The 14,872-nt window shown below is 31.6% G+C and overlaps 1 protein-coding gene across 3 annotated transcripts in view; it reads left to right on the top strand.

Annotated features, from left to right (window-relative positions):
* Window positions 1-13,847, top strand: part of LOC126735847 (malonate--CoA ligase ACSF3, mitochondrial-like) — a 106,697-nt gene extending 92,850 nt beyond the window's left edge. For all 3 annotated transcript variants that reach the window (XM_050439933.1, XM_050439934.1, XM_050439932.1), the window contains 2 exons: window positions 13,077-13,340; window positions 13,536-13,847. In XM_050439933.1, the coding sequence (XP_050295890.1) occupies window positions 13,077-13,340; window positions 13,536-13,620 (349 nt within the window). In that variant the 3' untranslated portion in view covers window positions 13,621-13,847. The remainder of the gene's footprint in view (window positions 1-13,076; window positions 13,341-13,535) is intronic.
* The last annotated feature ends 1,025 nt before the right edge of the window (window positions 13,848-14,872 follow it).

Below are 14,872 nucleotides of genomic sequence, written 5' to 3'. Positions count from 1 at the left end.
CCATCCTCAAATAGGTGTCAAATGTGCGGTTAAATCTTTCAATCATTCCATCAGGCTGAGGGTGTAGTGGGGTTGTACGGGTCTTATTGATTCCCAGCAACTGGCATACTTGTTGGAATATTTGTATCCGTTTCTGGAGCTACTAGTAGGAAAGGGTCCTGCTACGTCTATGGCAATTCGTTCAAAGGGTGCACCAACAAGATACTGCATTATCTTTCCTCTTGTCCGGGTTCTTGGGTCCTTGCTTGACGAACACTTCTCACACTGTCGGCACCAGCGTTCAACATCTCGATGACTGTTCAGCCAGTAAAACCGTTCTCTAACTTTTGCCAAGGTCTTACTAACTCCAAAATGTCCTCCGCCGACACCGCCATGAACAGCTTTAAGAACTTTTGGAATCAGTTTTCGAGGAAGGACTGTCAGATATGTCTTTTCTTCTCCATCTACGCTCTCCTAGACTCTTTTTAACAATCCATCTTATATATTTTAGTTCTGGAGATTTGTCAGAAATATCTTTCCATTCTGGTTTTGAAATTTCTCGAGATTTCAGATCGTAAATAAGACCAAATACTGGGTCATCACACTGATCTTGGATTAAACTAGCTACACCCCACTCTTTAGAACTGTGAAGGCCAATACGATTGCAAGTAAATATCTCTGAATGCTGTTTTGATTCCTTTTTAAAACAATGTTGACATGTTTCAATACAGGGTCTTCTCGATAAAGCATCGGCATTTTGGTGATATTCGCCTTTCCTATATTCTATTGTAAAGTCATACTCTTGTAATCGTTGAAGCCATCTTGCTATTTGTCCTTCGGGATTTTTAAACTGAAACAGCCATTTCAACGAAGCATGGTCAGTTCTAAGGATAACTCGTTGACCATACAAATATTTATGGAAATGTTCAATAGCTTTTACTGCTGCCAATAGCTCTCGTCTGGTGACACAATAGTTTCTTTCTGGTTTTAATAACGTTTTACTAAAATAAGCTATCACTTGCTCGCCATCTTCATATTTTTGTGATAGAACGGTCCCAATTCCAACATTACTTGCATCGGTATCCAAAATAAAAGTTTGTCCAGGAATCGGATATGTTAAAATTGGAGATGTGCATAGTGCTCTTTTTAACCGTGAGCTTATGTATAGGCTTTGCAAGATTATCGAAGTTTCTTACAAATCTTCTGTAATAGGTACAAAGGCCCAGAAAGCTTCTTAACTGGTGTTTGTCAGTGGGTCGTGGCCAATTTTCGATTGCTTCTATTTTATCTGGATCAGTCTTGACACCTTTTGATATTACATGGCCAAGGTATCGAGCTTCCTTTTTGAAATAAGCAACATTTTTTAGGACTTTAGTTTAACAAATACCTTTTGAATATTCTTCAAATGATCTTCAAATGTTTTTCCCAGTATGATGACGTCATTCAGATAAACTAAACATGATTCCCAAATCATTCCACGTCAAACTGTTTCCATAAGTCTCTCAAAGGAAGCTGGAGCATTGCAGAGTCTAAAGGGCATGACTGTAAACTGTCAAAGTCCTGTTCCAGTCGAGAATGCGGTCTTTTCCTTATCTTCTGGGTGCATCTTTACCTGCCAGTATCCATTCTTTAGATCGAGTGTTGAGAACCATTGTGAACCTGATAGCGTGTCCAGGGTGTCGTCAATTCTTGGTAGGGGATAACTGTCTTTCTTGGTAATGTCATTCAGTCGCCGATAGTCTTCACAAGATCTAGTGGATCCATCCTTTTTCTTCACTAGCACAACTGGAGATGTCCAAGGACTCTGAGAAGGTTCTATCACTCCTTGTGTCCTCATTTCTTGAAGCATTAAGGAAACTTCTCCTTGTTTAGCTATCGGAATTCTTCGAGGTGCTTGTTTAATCAGAGCATTGTCTCCAGTGTTAATTCGATGTTGAACCAAATCAGTTCTTCCCAGGTCATTATCGTGCAAATAAAACAAATCTTGATTTTCTTCAAGAAGACGTCGCAATTTACTACACTGGTCCATGGTTAAATTGGCAGAAGATTCTTCAAATAGGTTTTGTAAACATACAGGAAAAGGTCTGTTTGAATAACGACTTCTATCAGCATTTTTCATGACTGCCACTACTTCAGAGCATACGCCAATGTTCTCTCCTTGTTTCAGGTTGTGGCGGTAGCTCAGAATTATTGGAAGCTTGGGATTGTTCGAAGGTTCACTTATGACTGGCTATTAAAGAATATAAACTTGATTATAACTATTAAATAAGAGGGCGCCACTTAGTTTTTTTTTATAAACAAAAGAAAACTAAGAAAAAGACTTGGTATATAGGTTTTAATTAAAAATTAAATGACCCTGGATAAAGTAGATTTAAAGAGGCAAAAAAAATATCTTAACAATACAACCAAATTATATTTACATCAAAGATATGTATACACCTCATGTTCTAATCTGATAAATGTTAATAATTTGCTATGAATTAAAATATGAATAATGTTGATATGATTAAAATATGAATGGCGTTCAAAATGTGACACACTCACCTTGCTAAGTTTCATTATCTATCAATCAAAATCTTGGGCATCCTGCACCAGAATTATGAAATAAACGGTTCCCTAAAGGAACAAGATTAAGGACTATAAATTATAAACCATATTGGCCACTTCCTGCTTCACAAACTTCGGAAATAAAAAACTGGCCTTTTACGTGTGCTTCTACCTGGGACACGGGAACAAGTCCTCGAAAAATGGATGCAGTACCGACTAAATCAGTAACGACCCCACCTCTCGCCTGAGCTGTCAATATCAGCCAATCAGATAAAATATTAATTACGACTAATCAGAGAAGTGACGGACCGTCAACAGAAAGCATGAATAATTAAACCAGGAGAGTGATCCGTTACAGTAGTAATGTGTCATCGACAGTGTGAATTTAAAGAAATATGAATAAAAGAAGTTGACCGAAATTATTAATGTAATTATTGAAATGAATGAAATGTCAATAGTGCGTTAGTGAACATAAAAAATAGAAAAATAAAACGCTACAAGGTGTTGATCATATCCTTTTAAATTGACCATTCGAACCAAAATAGTAGATTTCTTCTGGGTAGATAACGTCTTGGCTGGAAAAATTCCTTAACCATATAATTTGCAGTTTTCCATGGGCTCAATCAAAACAGTTTCTCCCTCTTTTCCTCCAGTTGTAGCATTAACCACCACCTCTGAATTTGCTGGTATGCTAATATCCTTGAATAACTTAACGACTCTGGTATTTACTTTATCTTCATATAGGTGGTGCATAAAAATCTCTTCATTTCTCGTCGTCAATATTCGGTTATACAGTCAGTGAAAATGAAACTCGTATACCTAAGGTTTCTTTTACATTCTGTACAAATAACGTGCAAAATATTTCCAACTATATATATCTGCAATCAGCATAAAATGTTAGAGTTGTTGAGCAAAAATATGCAAAGAATACATGCTGAGCATAAAAAAGTATAAGAGATAAGAAAATGTTATGGTCAAAATGAAACCCGTACATCATATTTACTTTACAATAACATTAATATTATTTATAGTTAGCACTTGGTATTAAGAGCATCTGTTACTTTTAACACTCCTGTGTAATTTTTAATTGAGTTTAATTAATTTTTTGTCCTTCTTTTACCATATGGGGCGTCAGCGCGGACAAGCAAGCGTTGTAGAACGCAAATTAATTATACAACATTGGAAAGATGGAAAATCATTGCGACAAATTTCCAAAATGGTTTGTAGGCTGCACTCTACCGTGCAAGGAGTTGTGGATCGTTATAGAAGTGAAAATAGAAGATCAAATAAAGTAAGGAAAAGCACTCAAAAAATGTTTAATTCGTACGACGAACGTTGGATCCTCGGGAAAGTTGCGGAAAACCCGAAAATATCTGCACCGAAGTTGGCAAAAGAAATTGACAAATATTTACGAAAAACAGTTAATCCTCAAACAGTCAGAAATTTTCTAAAAAAAAATATTCATAGTAGAGTGGCTCGAAGAACACTTTGGATCAGTATATCGATATTGATCAGTAATCTACAAGCCACAGTAAAGCACGGAGGTGGTTCAGTCATGGTCTGGGGGTGTATGTCAGTTGCAGGTCCTGGAAATTTAGATTTTGTAGAGGGTATAATGGATCAGAACATGTATTTGGATCTACTTAAGCAGAATTTAAAGGCAAGCGCCCGAAAATTCCGAATTGAAAAAAAAATTAAATTCTACCAGGACAATGATCCAAAGCATAAGGCACAGAAAGTAAAGAATTGGTTGCTCCATAACTGTCCTTGACTTGAAACTCCACCGCAAGTCCAGATATTAATGTCATTGAAAACTTATGGTCACATTTGAAAGTTGCTGTAAGAAACTATGAAATTCCAAACAAAGAGCAATTAAAAGTAGTGATTCAAGAAGAATGGTCTAAAATATCACCCGAATATTGTGAAAAATTGGTGCGATCAATGCCTAATCGTTTGGCAGATGTTATAAAAAATAAAGGACTAGCAACAAAATATTAATCTCTTTTTTATGTTTTTTTTCCTGTATATTTTTAATGGTGTATGAGTTTCATTTTGAGTTGTAAAATCGAATGTAAATTTAATTTTCTCATTTTTCTTAAAACTTTTTTTTGTGAAAAATATATTTTTACTTTTATTTTGTCTTTCAAAGAGTCTATATAGTATATTATTTCTAAAAGTCTATATATTATTTTTTTTATGTAAGTAAAAAATATATTTTTGTAAACAAATAAATAAAATGTAAGGGGGGTACGAGTTTCATTTTGACTGACTGTATACATCCATTTTAAACTGCTGAGCATTCATAACATCTAATCCTAAGCATCCATGACTTCTGCCACTAGTACTGGCTGTTGGAATGTTGTTAAGCCAATGGTGACTGTAGCTTCATGCAATCCAAGAATCGGGATCTTTTTTCCATTTGCAGACTCCAGAATTAAATTGGGTGGTGCTGAAAGCCTACAGTGTGCTACGATGTTCGGCTTCACGATAGTATGACTTGATCCTGTATCCACTACCATCTCACATTGACGTTTATGATGAGCCATCTTTCATGGTTCGAATCAGGTCTTCATTTTCTTTCTTTCGGTCATCTTTCATGGTCCTTATCAGGTCTTCATTTTCCTTCTTCAGGTCAGATTTAATTGTCTTTAGTAAATCTTCCTGTTTCTTGTCTCGCTCTTCTTGTTCTTCCTTCTGTTTACGGTCACTTTCTTCTTGTTTACGGTCTCGTTCTTCTTGTTCTTTCCTCTGTTTACGCTCTCGTTCTTCTTGTTGTACTTTTTGCTCGTCAAACTGTCTTAATAGCAGCTCCATCAATTTCTCGGTCTCCATCTTGGCCTGACTTCTTGTTAAAGGCATCCACTAAAATGAGCTTCCAAATATCCTTTACTTCTAACACCAATTGTAACGAAATTCGGGAACACACTTTTATAGTCATTAGGTTAGTGTTTTTCACAAACACTAACCTAACTCGCCTTGACTGTCGTTTAATTGTTTCCAAGGTAAAAACTGACTAAACAATTAAAAACTGAATGAATTGTCATAAAGCGCGTCCTATTTAAAACCCGATGGAATAGTTTCGAAATATTTAGAATTATCTTCATTGTTTTTGCCGAAAGAGACCAATAATTTTAGGAGAATACTGACAGTCAAAGCAAGCAAGTATGCAAATTCTAGAAAATTAGAACTACAGGGATTTACAATAATACAACCTAAATAACCTAAATTGGGATCAAAATGGAGCTCTCGAACAAGATGAACTACTTAAAAACTAAACACTATAGATAAAAATAATAAACCAAACGTAAGTAGAAGCCTAAAGAAACCCTACGAATCAACTTTAACTACAGAATACTAATAAAAGTAGTACAAAAACTAGGAGAATAATTAACGTATTTACATTTTCATAATATATAGCTGAAAAGATACTTATCTAACCGTAGGCTGATTGTTAGTCTATGTCTAAAATTATTGATCTCAGCAAAAACAATGAAGAAAATTCTAAATATTTCTAAATTGTTCCATCGAGCTCTCGGAAAAGCACGCGCTTCGTGAAATATTATTCAGTTTTAATTTAGTCAGTTTTTACCTTGGAAACAATTAAAGGACAGTCAACGAGAGTTAGTTTAAAGTTTTTGACGCTGATAATAAAAATGTGTTCCTAAATTTCGTTATAATACGTTCATAAACTTTGGACAATATTGGCAACAGAGATATGGGACGATAATTGTTGCAGTAATTAATTGAACCTTTATTCTTGAACAGAGGTACCACCTTTGCAGTTTTGAAAACTTTAGAAAATGTATTGCAAGCTATAGATTGGTTTATTAATACAGTATAATATACGAGATTGAACTATTATATTTTTTATTTGCTTTAATGATCTTTATGTTAATAATATCTGGATCTTTGCTGCTGCTATTTTTTAGCTCTAAAATAGCTATATCTATACTAGCTATATCTAAAATAGCTATATCTATACTAAACCTAACAGAATGAAACTTAAACGATGGTATGTTTTTCATTGAAATAGAATTTAGGTAGTCTGTAAATGTCTGTTAAGAATTTTAAAGCTTATTTATTACATTTTTAGAGGTGCAACCAAAGTGGTTATTAAAACTATTTGCATCAAGTTTTGAATTTAGGTTAAAGGTATCATTTTTTGTTTTTTTATTGATAAGCTTCCATGTAGCTTGTTGAGGGTTACTAGATTTTTTTTTTAATTCGTCATTTGCTTTGATTTTTGCAAATCTACTCGTAATAGAGTTTCTATATTTTGTTACGGTACTCTTTGGTATAGCACTAGAATCACTTTTATTTAGATTTATCAAAAAATGAAGTCTATGACGCATATCTTTTAAGTCATCATTAAATCAGCTTACTTGCTTTAGGAATATTTTTATTAAATAATTTAGATTTTTTTGGAAAAGAAATGTTAATGAAATTTGTTAGTATGTCAATTAGCATTTTGAGCCATCACTTAGAATTTTAAAATTTGACATTCAAATTATTATCATTAATAAAACTAAAATTGAAGTTGAATATCGCAGCCCACACATTAACTTTTTGGGGATACTGGGTACGCACTTCCCGCATCCAATGTGGATTTTCCATCCATCGGTCCAGTTCCTGCAATTTTGAGGGTTAAAAATGCCATGAAGTATAAACGTAGCTTCATCCGAAAACACAATGTTATTTATGTTCGATTTTGCTGTAGTTTTTTCATCATTGTTTCACAAAATTCGACGCTCCTGTCAAAATCATCTTCCAAAAGTTCTTGCACCAAGTGAATTTTATAAAGACGGAATTTATTTTGTTTTAAACTTAGAACATTGAAAGGCTAGAATTAGTAAACAACAACTTTGTTTGAGTCCAACATGTGCACAGGGGCAAGAGGGGTGTGTTGTTTACAAACATATTTGCCGATTCTCTGTTGTCAAATCGACGCGAATTTCCAACGGAGGAAATTTTTTGCTATATTTTAACAACCATTATAACGTTAATTTAACTTACTTGTGTTGTATTTTATAGGAAAATTTAAATTAAAAAATATAAATACTACAATTAACCTATTTTAAGAATAAATATAATATCCTTAAGCAAAAAAAAACAAAATAATTAACATTCTTATCCCTAAAACCGTTTCAAAAAATTTGAAGCGACAACATCGGAACTTAAGCACCTGAGCCATACGCATAGTGTCATCTGTCAAACGACTTTTTGTTTATGTTCGGGATTCGTGTATTTTCTTTAATTTTTTGGTTTCAAAAGGAAAAAGGCCACATTTTAGTGTTTTTTTAAATTGCTAGGATGGCATAAACTTGTGTCGTTTGTGCCGCATCATGATAAAAAGGTGATTCAAGCCGATCTTTTCACAAGTCAGTACCGATACTTTCATAACATCACATCATGGGGTAACCATCATCATAAACGTAGAATAGGGGATCTTATAGATATAAACCTAATAAAAACTTGAATGTGAAAGTGTGTGTAAAATACCAAAATATTTATATTTTTAAATCTAAATATATTTTTGAACATATCCATCTATCAATAGGCTATAAAAAATATAAAACTAGAATTTTGTCCCTGATTTTATTGCAGGATTTTATGTTTTTTTTTGTTTTGGCAGAAAGATGGCATAATACCCATATACCTATCTATATATAGTTATGTTTTTTAATATAGACATTAGGTAGATAGATGAAATTACTATGTTTTTATTGCCTTTAAAGAATTTTGAAATTTATTTAGATATTGATATCTATGTATAGTTAATTTTGTCTTTCCCTAAAATTTGGTCGATAATTTTTTTTTGTTTTACCATATTGCAACTTACAATAATATATATAGTAATTGGCACCATATATTAATTTATTACTGTATTTTTTTTTGCTTTTTGATTAAATATCAAATACTTATTATAAATTGCCTAATATATGCCCAAAGGGAACAATGGATTTCATTAATCGAAATCAACACAAATAAAAAGAATATATTTGTTCAGATCACATCCTTAGAAGTGATTTATTATATAAGGAAGATAATATTATCAGTAGCCAGACTTTATTAAAAAAATCAGCTCTACCTTAAAGGTAATTTTTTTTAAATATATTTATCTAGTATAAAAAAATCGTCACAAAAAGTATTAGTGTTACTCATATAAGCTTTATTTATGCCTAATACTTATTAAATTAGGTATGTGTGTAAAACTATGTTTTTACTAGGATTTCTGATGCACTGGTTAAAAACACAGCAGCCGATAATTCAGTTAATTTACCAAGTGACTTACCCTTCAAAGCTGCAAGGGTAGTTTTCCTAAAGAGTGCAAAAACTTCTTTAGCCTCCAAAATGGTATATAGTACAAACAGTGAAGCTAATATAAACAAGTATGGATAATTAAAATAAATTAATATTCTTGATACACCAAATTTTGTATAATTACAGATCTGATCATTCATCATCAACAATAACTGCATCTGAGATTAATAGTTACTGTGGGGTCTAGGTCAACAATTACTATTTCCCATCCAATCCGTTTTTGTTTAACTGCTACACATTCCCTGACTCTGCCAAGGAAAAGGTAAAAATACACTCAAAATAGACATCATTATAGCACATTTAAAAATTATTGTTCAATTCTTTCTCTAAGTGCAAATAAGACTTTTATGCCATGTATGATCTTATTCTATATATCTTATTTAAAAGTGATATAGTATTTTATTGTGTTATATTTGTAATTAAATGCAATTAATCAAATGTATGATATTTCAAAGATTCTTTATAATAACATACATTTTATTGTCAATTGGATTATCATAATATATTTTTTTAATTTTTTCTTTTTAATATTGGTAATACTATATTTTTATGTATATTACTCTAGGGTAAAATGAAAATGATATCCTGAGGACTTTTTAAAAGCTAAATCACTTGTCACCAAATTATGGAAAAAAAAGAACAAACAATTAAAATTCGAAGATTGCAACAAACAAATTTGCGCCAAAGAAATTGAATTAGATGTCTCAAGTTATTATTAAAATACTTAAGAAATAATAACATGATTTTCGAAAAAGCCCAACATATTACATATTTTATTTGACTTGTAAAAGTACTTGTTTGTATATTACTACTAATAAACTATCTAATCTAATCTATTGTACATAGTCTTTATTCTTAGGTAAGCTTTGTTTTTTAGTATAAATTAATATGATATAATAATTGGTATTAGGTATTATATAGGTCACCGTTAAATGTCTCAAAACCATTGTACAGGCTAAATAATACTTATAATAAAAATCTTATAACCTATAAGAAACCTGAAACTCCTTCACAATTTGAACATCCTTGTAGTTTTAACTCTTTCCGCTGAAGCAATACTGTCCCTTTGAAAAAGTCAGCACCATAGAAGTATATATTATGTGATTTAAAGTAAGTGATGTAAAACTGAGTTTTGTTCAATATAACAATAATAAAATTTTGCAAAATGTTAAAAATTTGTGTCTTAAAACATGGTTTATTAAGAAATCTATAATATTATATTAATAAAATATTTTATTTCCATAAAAATGCTTTGACAAAAATGCTGCCTTTTATTAGGATCTTCCTTTAACGAAGTCCTTTAAAAAAACACATAAATAGCTCATAAATGGTAATATTACTTATACTTAAACTCTATAATAATTAATAAAAATTTATCAGGTAAATATTTGTTGACGACGTCACTGGTAGAGAGTGCTTGTATCGGTGGCGTCAACAATGCGTTCGAGCGGCGTTGCGATGCCATTAACGTTTTCTCGTTTCTTCGTACTTTATTTTCATATTTCACGTATATTGACTTCAATATAGAGTATCTTATCAAATTTATTTTTAAAAAATGATGAATAAATTTGATATTTTATTAAAGGGGAGCAGTATTATTGTTTTAAGTTTTCGGAAAAAACTGAACATTTTTATGATATTATAAAGTGATTTTTGCCATTTCTCTATAAGCATTTGGCATCATTGTATCAGAGATGTTGCAAGCAAACAAACCTGCCCATAGTTCCACGGCATGCTACTTCTAGCCTTTCAATGTTCTAAGGTTTTAAAATTACTTCTCTTTCATTATTTGTTGAGGATTTTGGCCGACCAGATGTAGTCCTTTCTTTAATTCTGCTGGTTTCGTCGAACTTCTTTACTATTTTCTGTAATTGGATTTCGGTTTGGAAATAAATTATTAAATAAATTAGCGACCTCTTTGTATGGTCTAACACGATCTCCATAACCCCTTAACCTTATTAATGTAATTATATCAGTTCTTTTATTGACAGAATGGCTTTTTGAAAAAAATCATTTCTGAAATAATTCTTTCCTGTTTTCTTTTCTGGTTTCCGTCCATTCTAAAAATGTCCTGTTTCTTTCTGTGTTTGTACTGAAGCAGTCGGGTTTGTTTTTAATTTGTTAGGACAAACCTCACGATACTTAAAACTCAATTAGAGAACATAAAAATGACCAAAATAAGTTCCAATCATGTATATTGTCGTATTGTCTAAGGTCCCGTTGTCTGTTTATTTTAAAATTGTTTTTCGACTTAGATCCAAAGTTTTAAATTGTAAGTATTTGTTTCTTTTATTCTTGTAACACCTGTTTTTTTTTCTCTCTTGTATTATAAGTGTCTCTAACATTGGTTTTAGTACATATATTGTTTCGGGCCTGTTTATAATATATGTTTAATTAATTAAATCAAGGTTATTTCAATTTTAATTAGTTATCAAGGCCAGACTTTAAAAAAATAGGGACGCTGCTCCAGTCACACTGAAATAAGGTAATCCTTCTGTTTTCGACGCATACCCTTTTTGACATATAATGTAATATATGTAATAAGCGAAATAAAATAGAAACAAAATGAGAAGACAATTTAACGTGAAAGGAAAATATGACTCGAGTTACCCTAGTAATAAATAAAGTAAAGGATGTTGTTATAAGGAACACCCCAATCAGCTTTCATTAAATCGACAAAGACGTGATGCACTTCGGTATTATCTCGCATGAGATTTAGGTACCGATCCAATCATTGCTGTAGTACTACTGCTTTCCGGTATCGCACACATGTTCCGAATTTTAAGTTTTTGGCGGATGATCTCGGTCAAATAGCTTACTCCTCTCGCCCCGGGGGATCCATAAGGTAAAGTAGGATAAAAGAGCAAGGATTTATGGAAGGGACGTTGGAGTAAGAGTGTAAGGAAATGTAAGATAGGTTGAGTTTAAATATTAACAATTTACCAAGAAACGCGTGTGTTATTCCGGGTAAACTTTTATATGCAAAATCAATGTAAATAAACCAAAATAAACAAAGTATTACCGAACTAATTATTAAATATCTTAAACTTTAAAGAAAACTTATGCTGACTAAAAATAAGTAAAATTAGCAAAAAATAACAAAAGGAGAGAGAACGAAACATATATAAAATCAATTTTATCTATTTTAATTTCAAATTTAATGTAATTATAATTGTACAAAACACTTCTTTTTGTTTTTTCTATTTTCTTAATTATTACTGTATCTTAGAGACCTGAGGATGCAAATATATTTTGTAAAGCTTCGGCCAATTTAAACGTTTGCACTTTTATTTTATGATCCCTATACCCAACAATATTACAAACCATAAAACCTTATTTGGATCGTTATTATAAAAGAAATATTTTTACCTACACCATAATATTTAATTAAAGGTCGTGCCTTCGTTTGACACTTTTTTCATTAGAGGGTCGTCAAGCGTGAAATCAACCAGATGAACAGTGAGGATGACCACCCTCGCTGTTTACAAGGAGAAATCGCCGTTGGCTAAACTTTTATTTTTCTAGATCTTCTTCCAGTAGCAATCATTTTGGTTCCCAAAAAAGTTATTATCTAGGAAGGTATTTTTATTTCTCCGCCGTGTTAAATTTGATCAACGTAAGGATTCCTTGAAAGCTTCTAGTGTTGATAGTAAATGATCAGTGTGACAATGCAATTGAGGAGCTTCTTCGTTGAACTTCTCGTAGTTCTACTTGTTATTAAGATGAATAATGTTTACTGGAAAATCCCTTTGGTTTTTTTTCCAGTAATAACACTTCACTGTAATTCTCGTCATTGGTGTGGCCATAGTCAAATTCGTCGGAAGAGACGTGCCAACAGCTAATTTTACCATTTGTATGCATTCACATGCGTTCATAATTGGTCACGTCTTGAACTCTAAACCAAACTTCATCTCATTTGCAGCACAAAGTTCTAATTTATCGTTGGTACCGCCTAGAGTCAAAAGTTTTACATCACCTTAAATTTGCGCAAGTTTATAAGTAATATATAGGATGTCGCATTTAAAATAAGAAAGTTAATATATTGACCTGCCGACGTTGATATATTGCTACATGACACACCCTGTGTAAATTTTTTTTTGTTGAAAAAATAAGTAAGAATACCTATCGACGTGTCTAAGCCTTTTTTCGAGAAAATCTTTATTTTTTTGAATTTATTTATTATTTTATTAGGAATTTATAGTGGTTTTTATATATTATTGTTTTTATAGGAAAAATATAGATATCATAAAATCTGGAGGCTTTAAGGTCAGTGCTCTCGAAATAGAATCTGCTCTACTAGGTCACCCATCTATTAGAGATTGCGTCGTATTTGGCCTAGAAGACCCCAAATTGGGTCAAAAAATATTTGCAATAGTCACCCTTAAGGAAACTGAGTTTAAAGGAAAAAAGGTTCCACTAGAAGTCAGTGTGACCAGCATGCTTAGATGGATGGAAGATCGGGTACCGAAATATGCCGTTCCTAGGGAAATTAGGTGAGATTTTTTGTAAAAGTTTTGTATACTTTTCTTATATTATATATATATAATATATATTATAACACTATAATATACACTAATTTCCGATGTGATTTTTATAAATTGAGTTATAAATGGCTAAATAGTCTGACTTGAATTTGCAAAGAAATTCTTGCCTTTGCCCTCTTAGTATGTAATTTACTATTTTTTTAGATTTGTGGATTCGATACCCAAAAACTCCATGGGGAAGGTAAATAAGAAAGAGTTGTTTCAGAAAGCATTTGGCCCTCAATACTGAAAACTAAGCAACCTGGAGAAAAGATTCCCTATTGAAGAGATTGTATGCGACATCAACACGTTTCATTATCGATGATGAAAATTCTTACCTAATACCGATATTTTAGAAAACGAGATTAAATATTTTCATAAACGAAAAAGGAAGTGTGGATAAATTTTCTTTGGCAGATGTGTCTTTTAATATTGTTATTTTTAATTATGTTTAATATAGGATGCGATTCATATATCTTTAAGTTTATTTTAGTTGGTAGTATTGTATTTTTTTATGACCGACATGAACAGATGCATGATGCTTTTTTTATAAACACTTAAAACCAGTAAAGCACGCTATTATTCGGACTATAAAACTCTTATATGTTACTATGGGTGGCCATTGTGTTTCAGTCACAGAAACAGTAAAAAGATGTCTAAAAATCAAACTAAAAAAAAACTTAAAAAAGATTGTTAAATGAGAATTAAACTCCTAATTTAAGTAGAAATATAAGCAAAAAAGCCAAAATTTAATTATTTTTAATGCAAACAATAACAACAACATTGTTTTCCGCAGGCTTATACTTTAAATCTGCATTTAATTTTTTTCCATAGGTAGTGGTCTGCTTAACCTCTGCATTATACGATGATTTGAAGGAGTATTGAATTGAAAGTAATTTGGTTTATTCTCCGGTCGTATGGTATAAAACGCAGAGGTGAAAAACTTTTTTTTATCTTTATTACCTTTAATATTTAATCTTTATTAAAAAAGCGATGAATTATTTTTCTTTAATTAAAAATATAGCTTCTTTTACATTATTACTATTATTATAACTATTACATTGTTACTAAAATGTAGATGATCTATTATACAACCTTCTCCCGAGTGTAAATATTTTTAGAAAGATTTATTATCGTGGTATATAAGTACTTAAATATTAAATTTGATTTATTAGTCAGATGTCCTTAAGGCATTGTATAAAATATATCAAAATCTCGTTAAATTTAATTAATTGTATATTAAACTTCGAATACCAATTTTAATGAAACAGTGCAAATAGCAAAAACTTTTAGGTATTGTAGCGTGTTTCTGATTTGTTTAGGTATTAATTAAAGCGAGAGCCTACAAATTTAGTACAGTAAAAGCTAAACAACCCTTATTTTTACACTGAACTACTAAAACACTACTGAATTCTGCAAATCTTTTGCAAGATTTATTTCTAAATTTAAATAAAAGATTTAAATAACCATGGTGGACTCCGTGTACTGGTAAATTGCATATT

Source organism: Anthonomus grandis, chromosome 5 (genome assembly GCF_022605725.1).
Source record: "Anthonomus grandis grandis chromosome 5, icAntGran1.3, whole genome shotgun sequence".
Classification (NCBI taxonomy): Eukaryota; Metazoa; Arthropoda; class Insecta; order Coleoptera; family Curculionidae; genus Anthonomus; species Anthonomus grandis.
The sequence above is the reverse complement of the archived record's forward strand: the minus strand, read 5'-3'. Positions and strand labels throughout refer to the sequence as shown.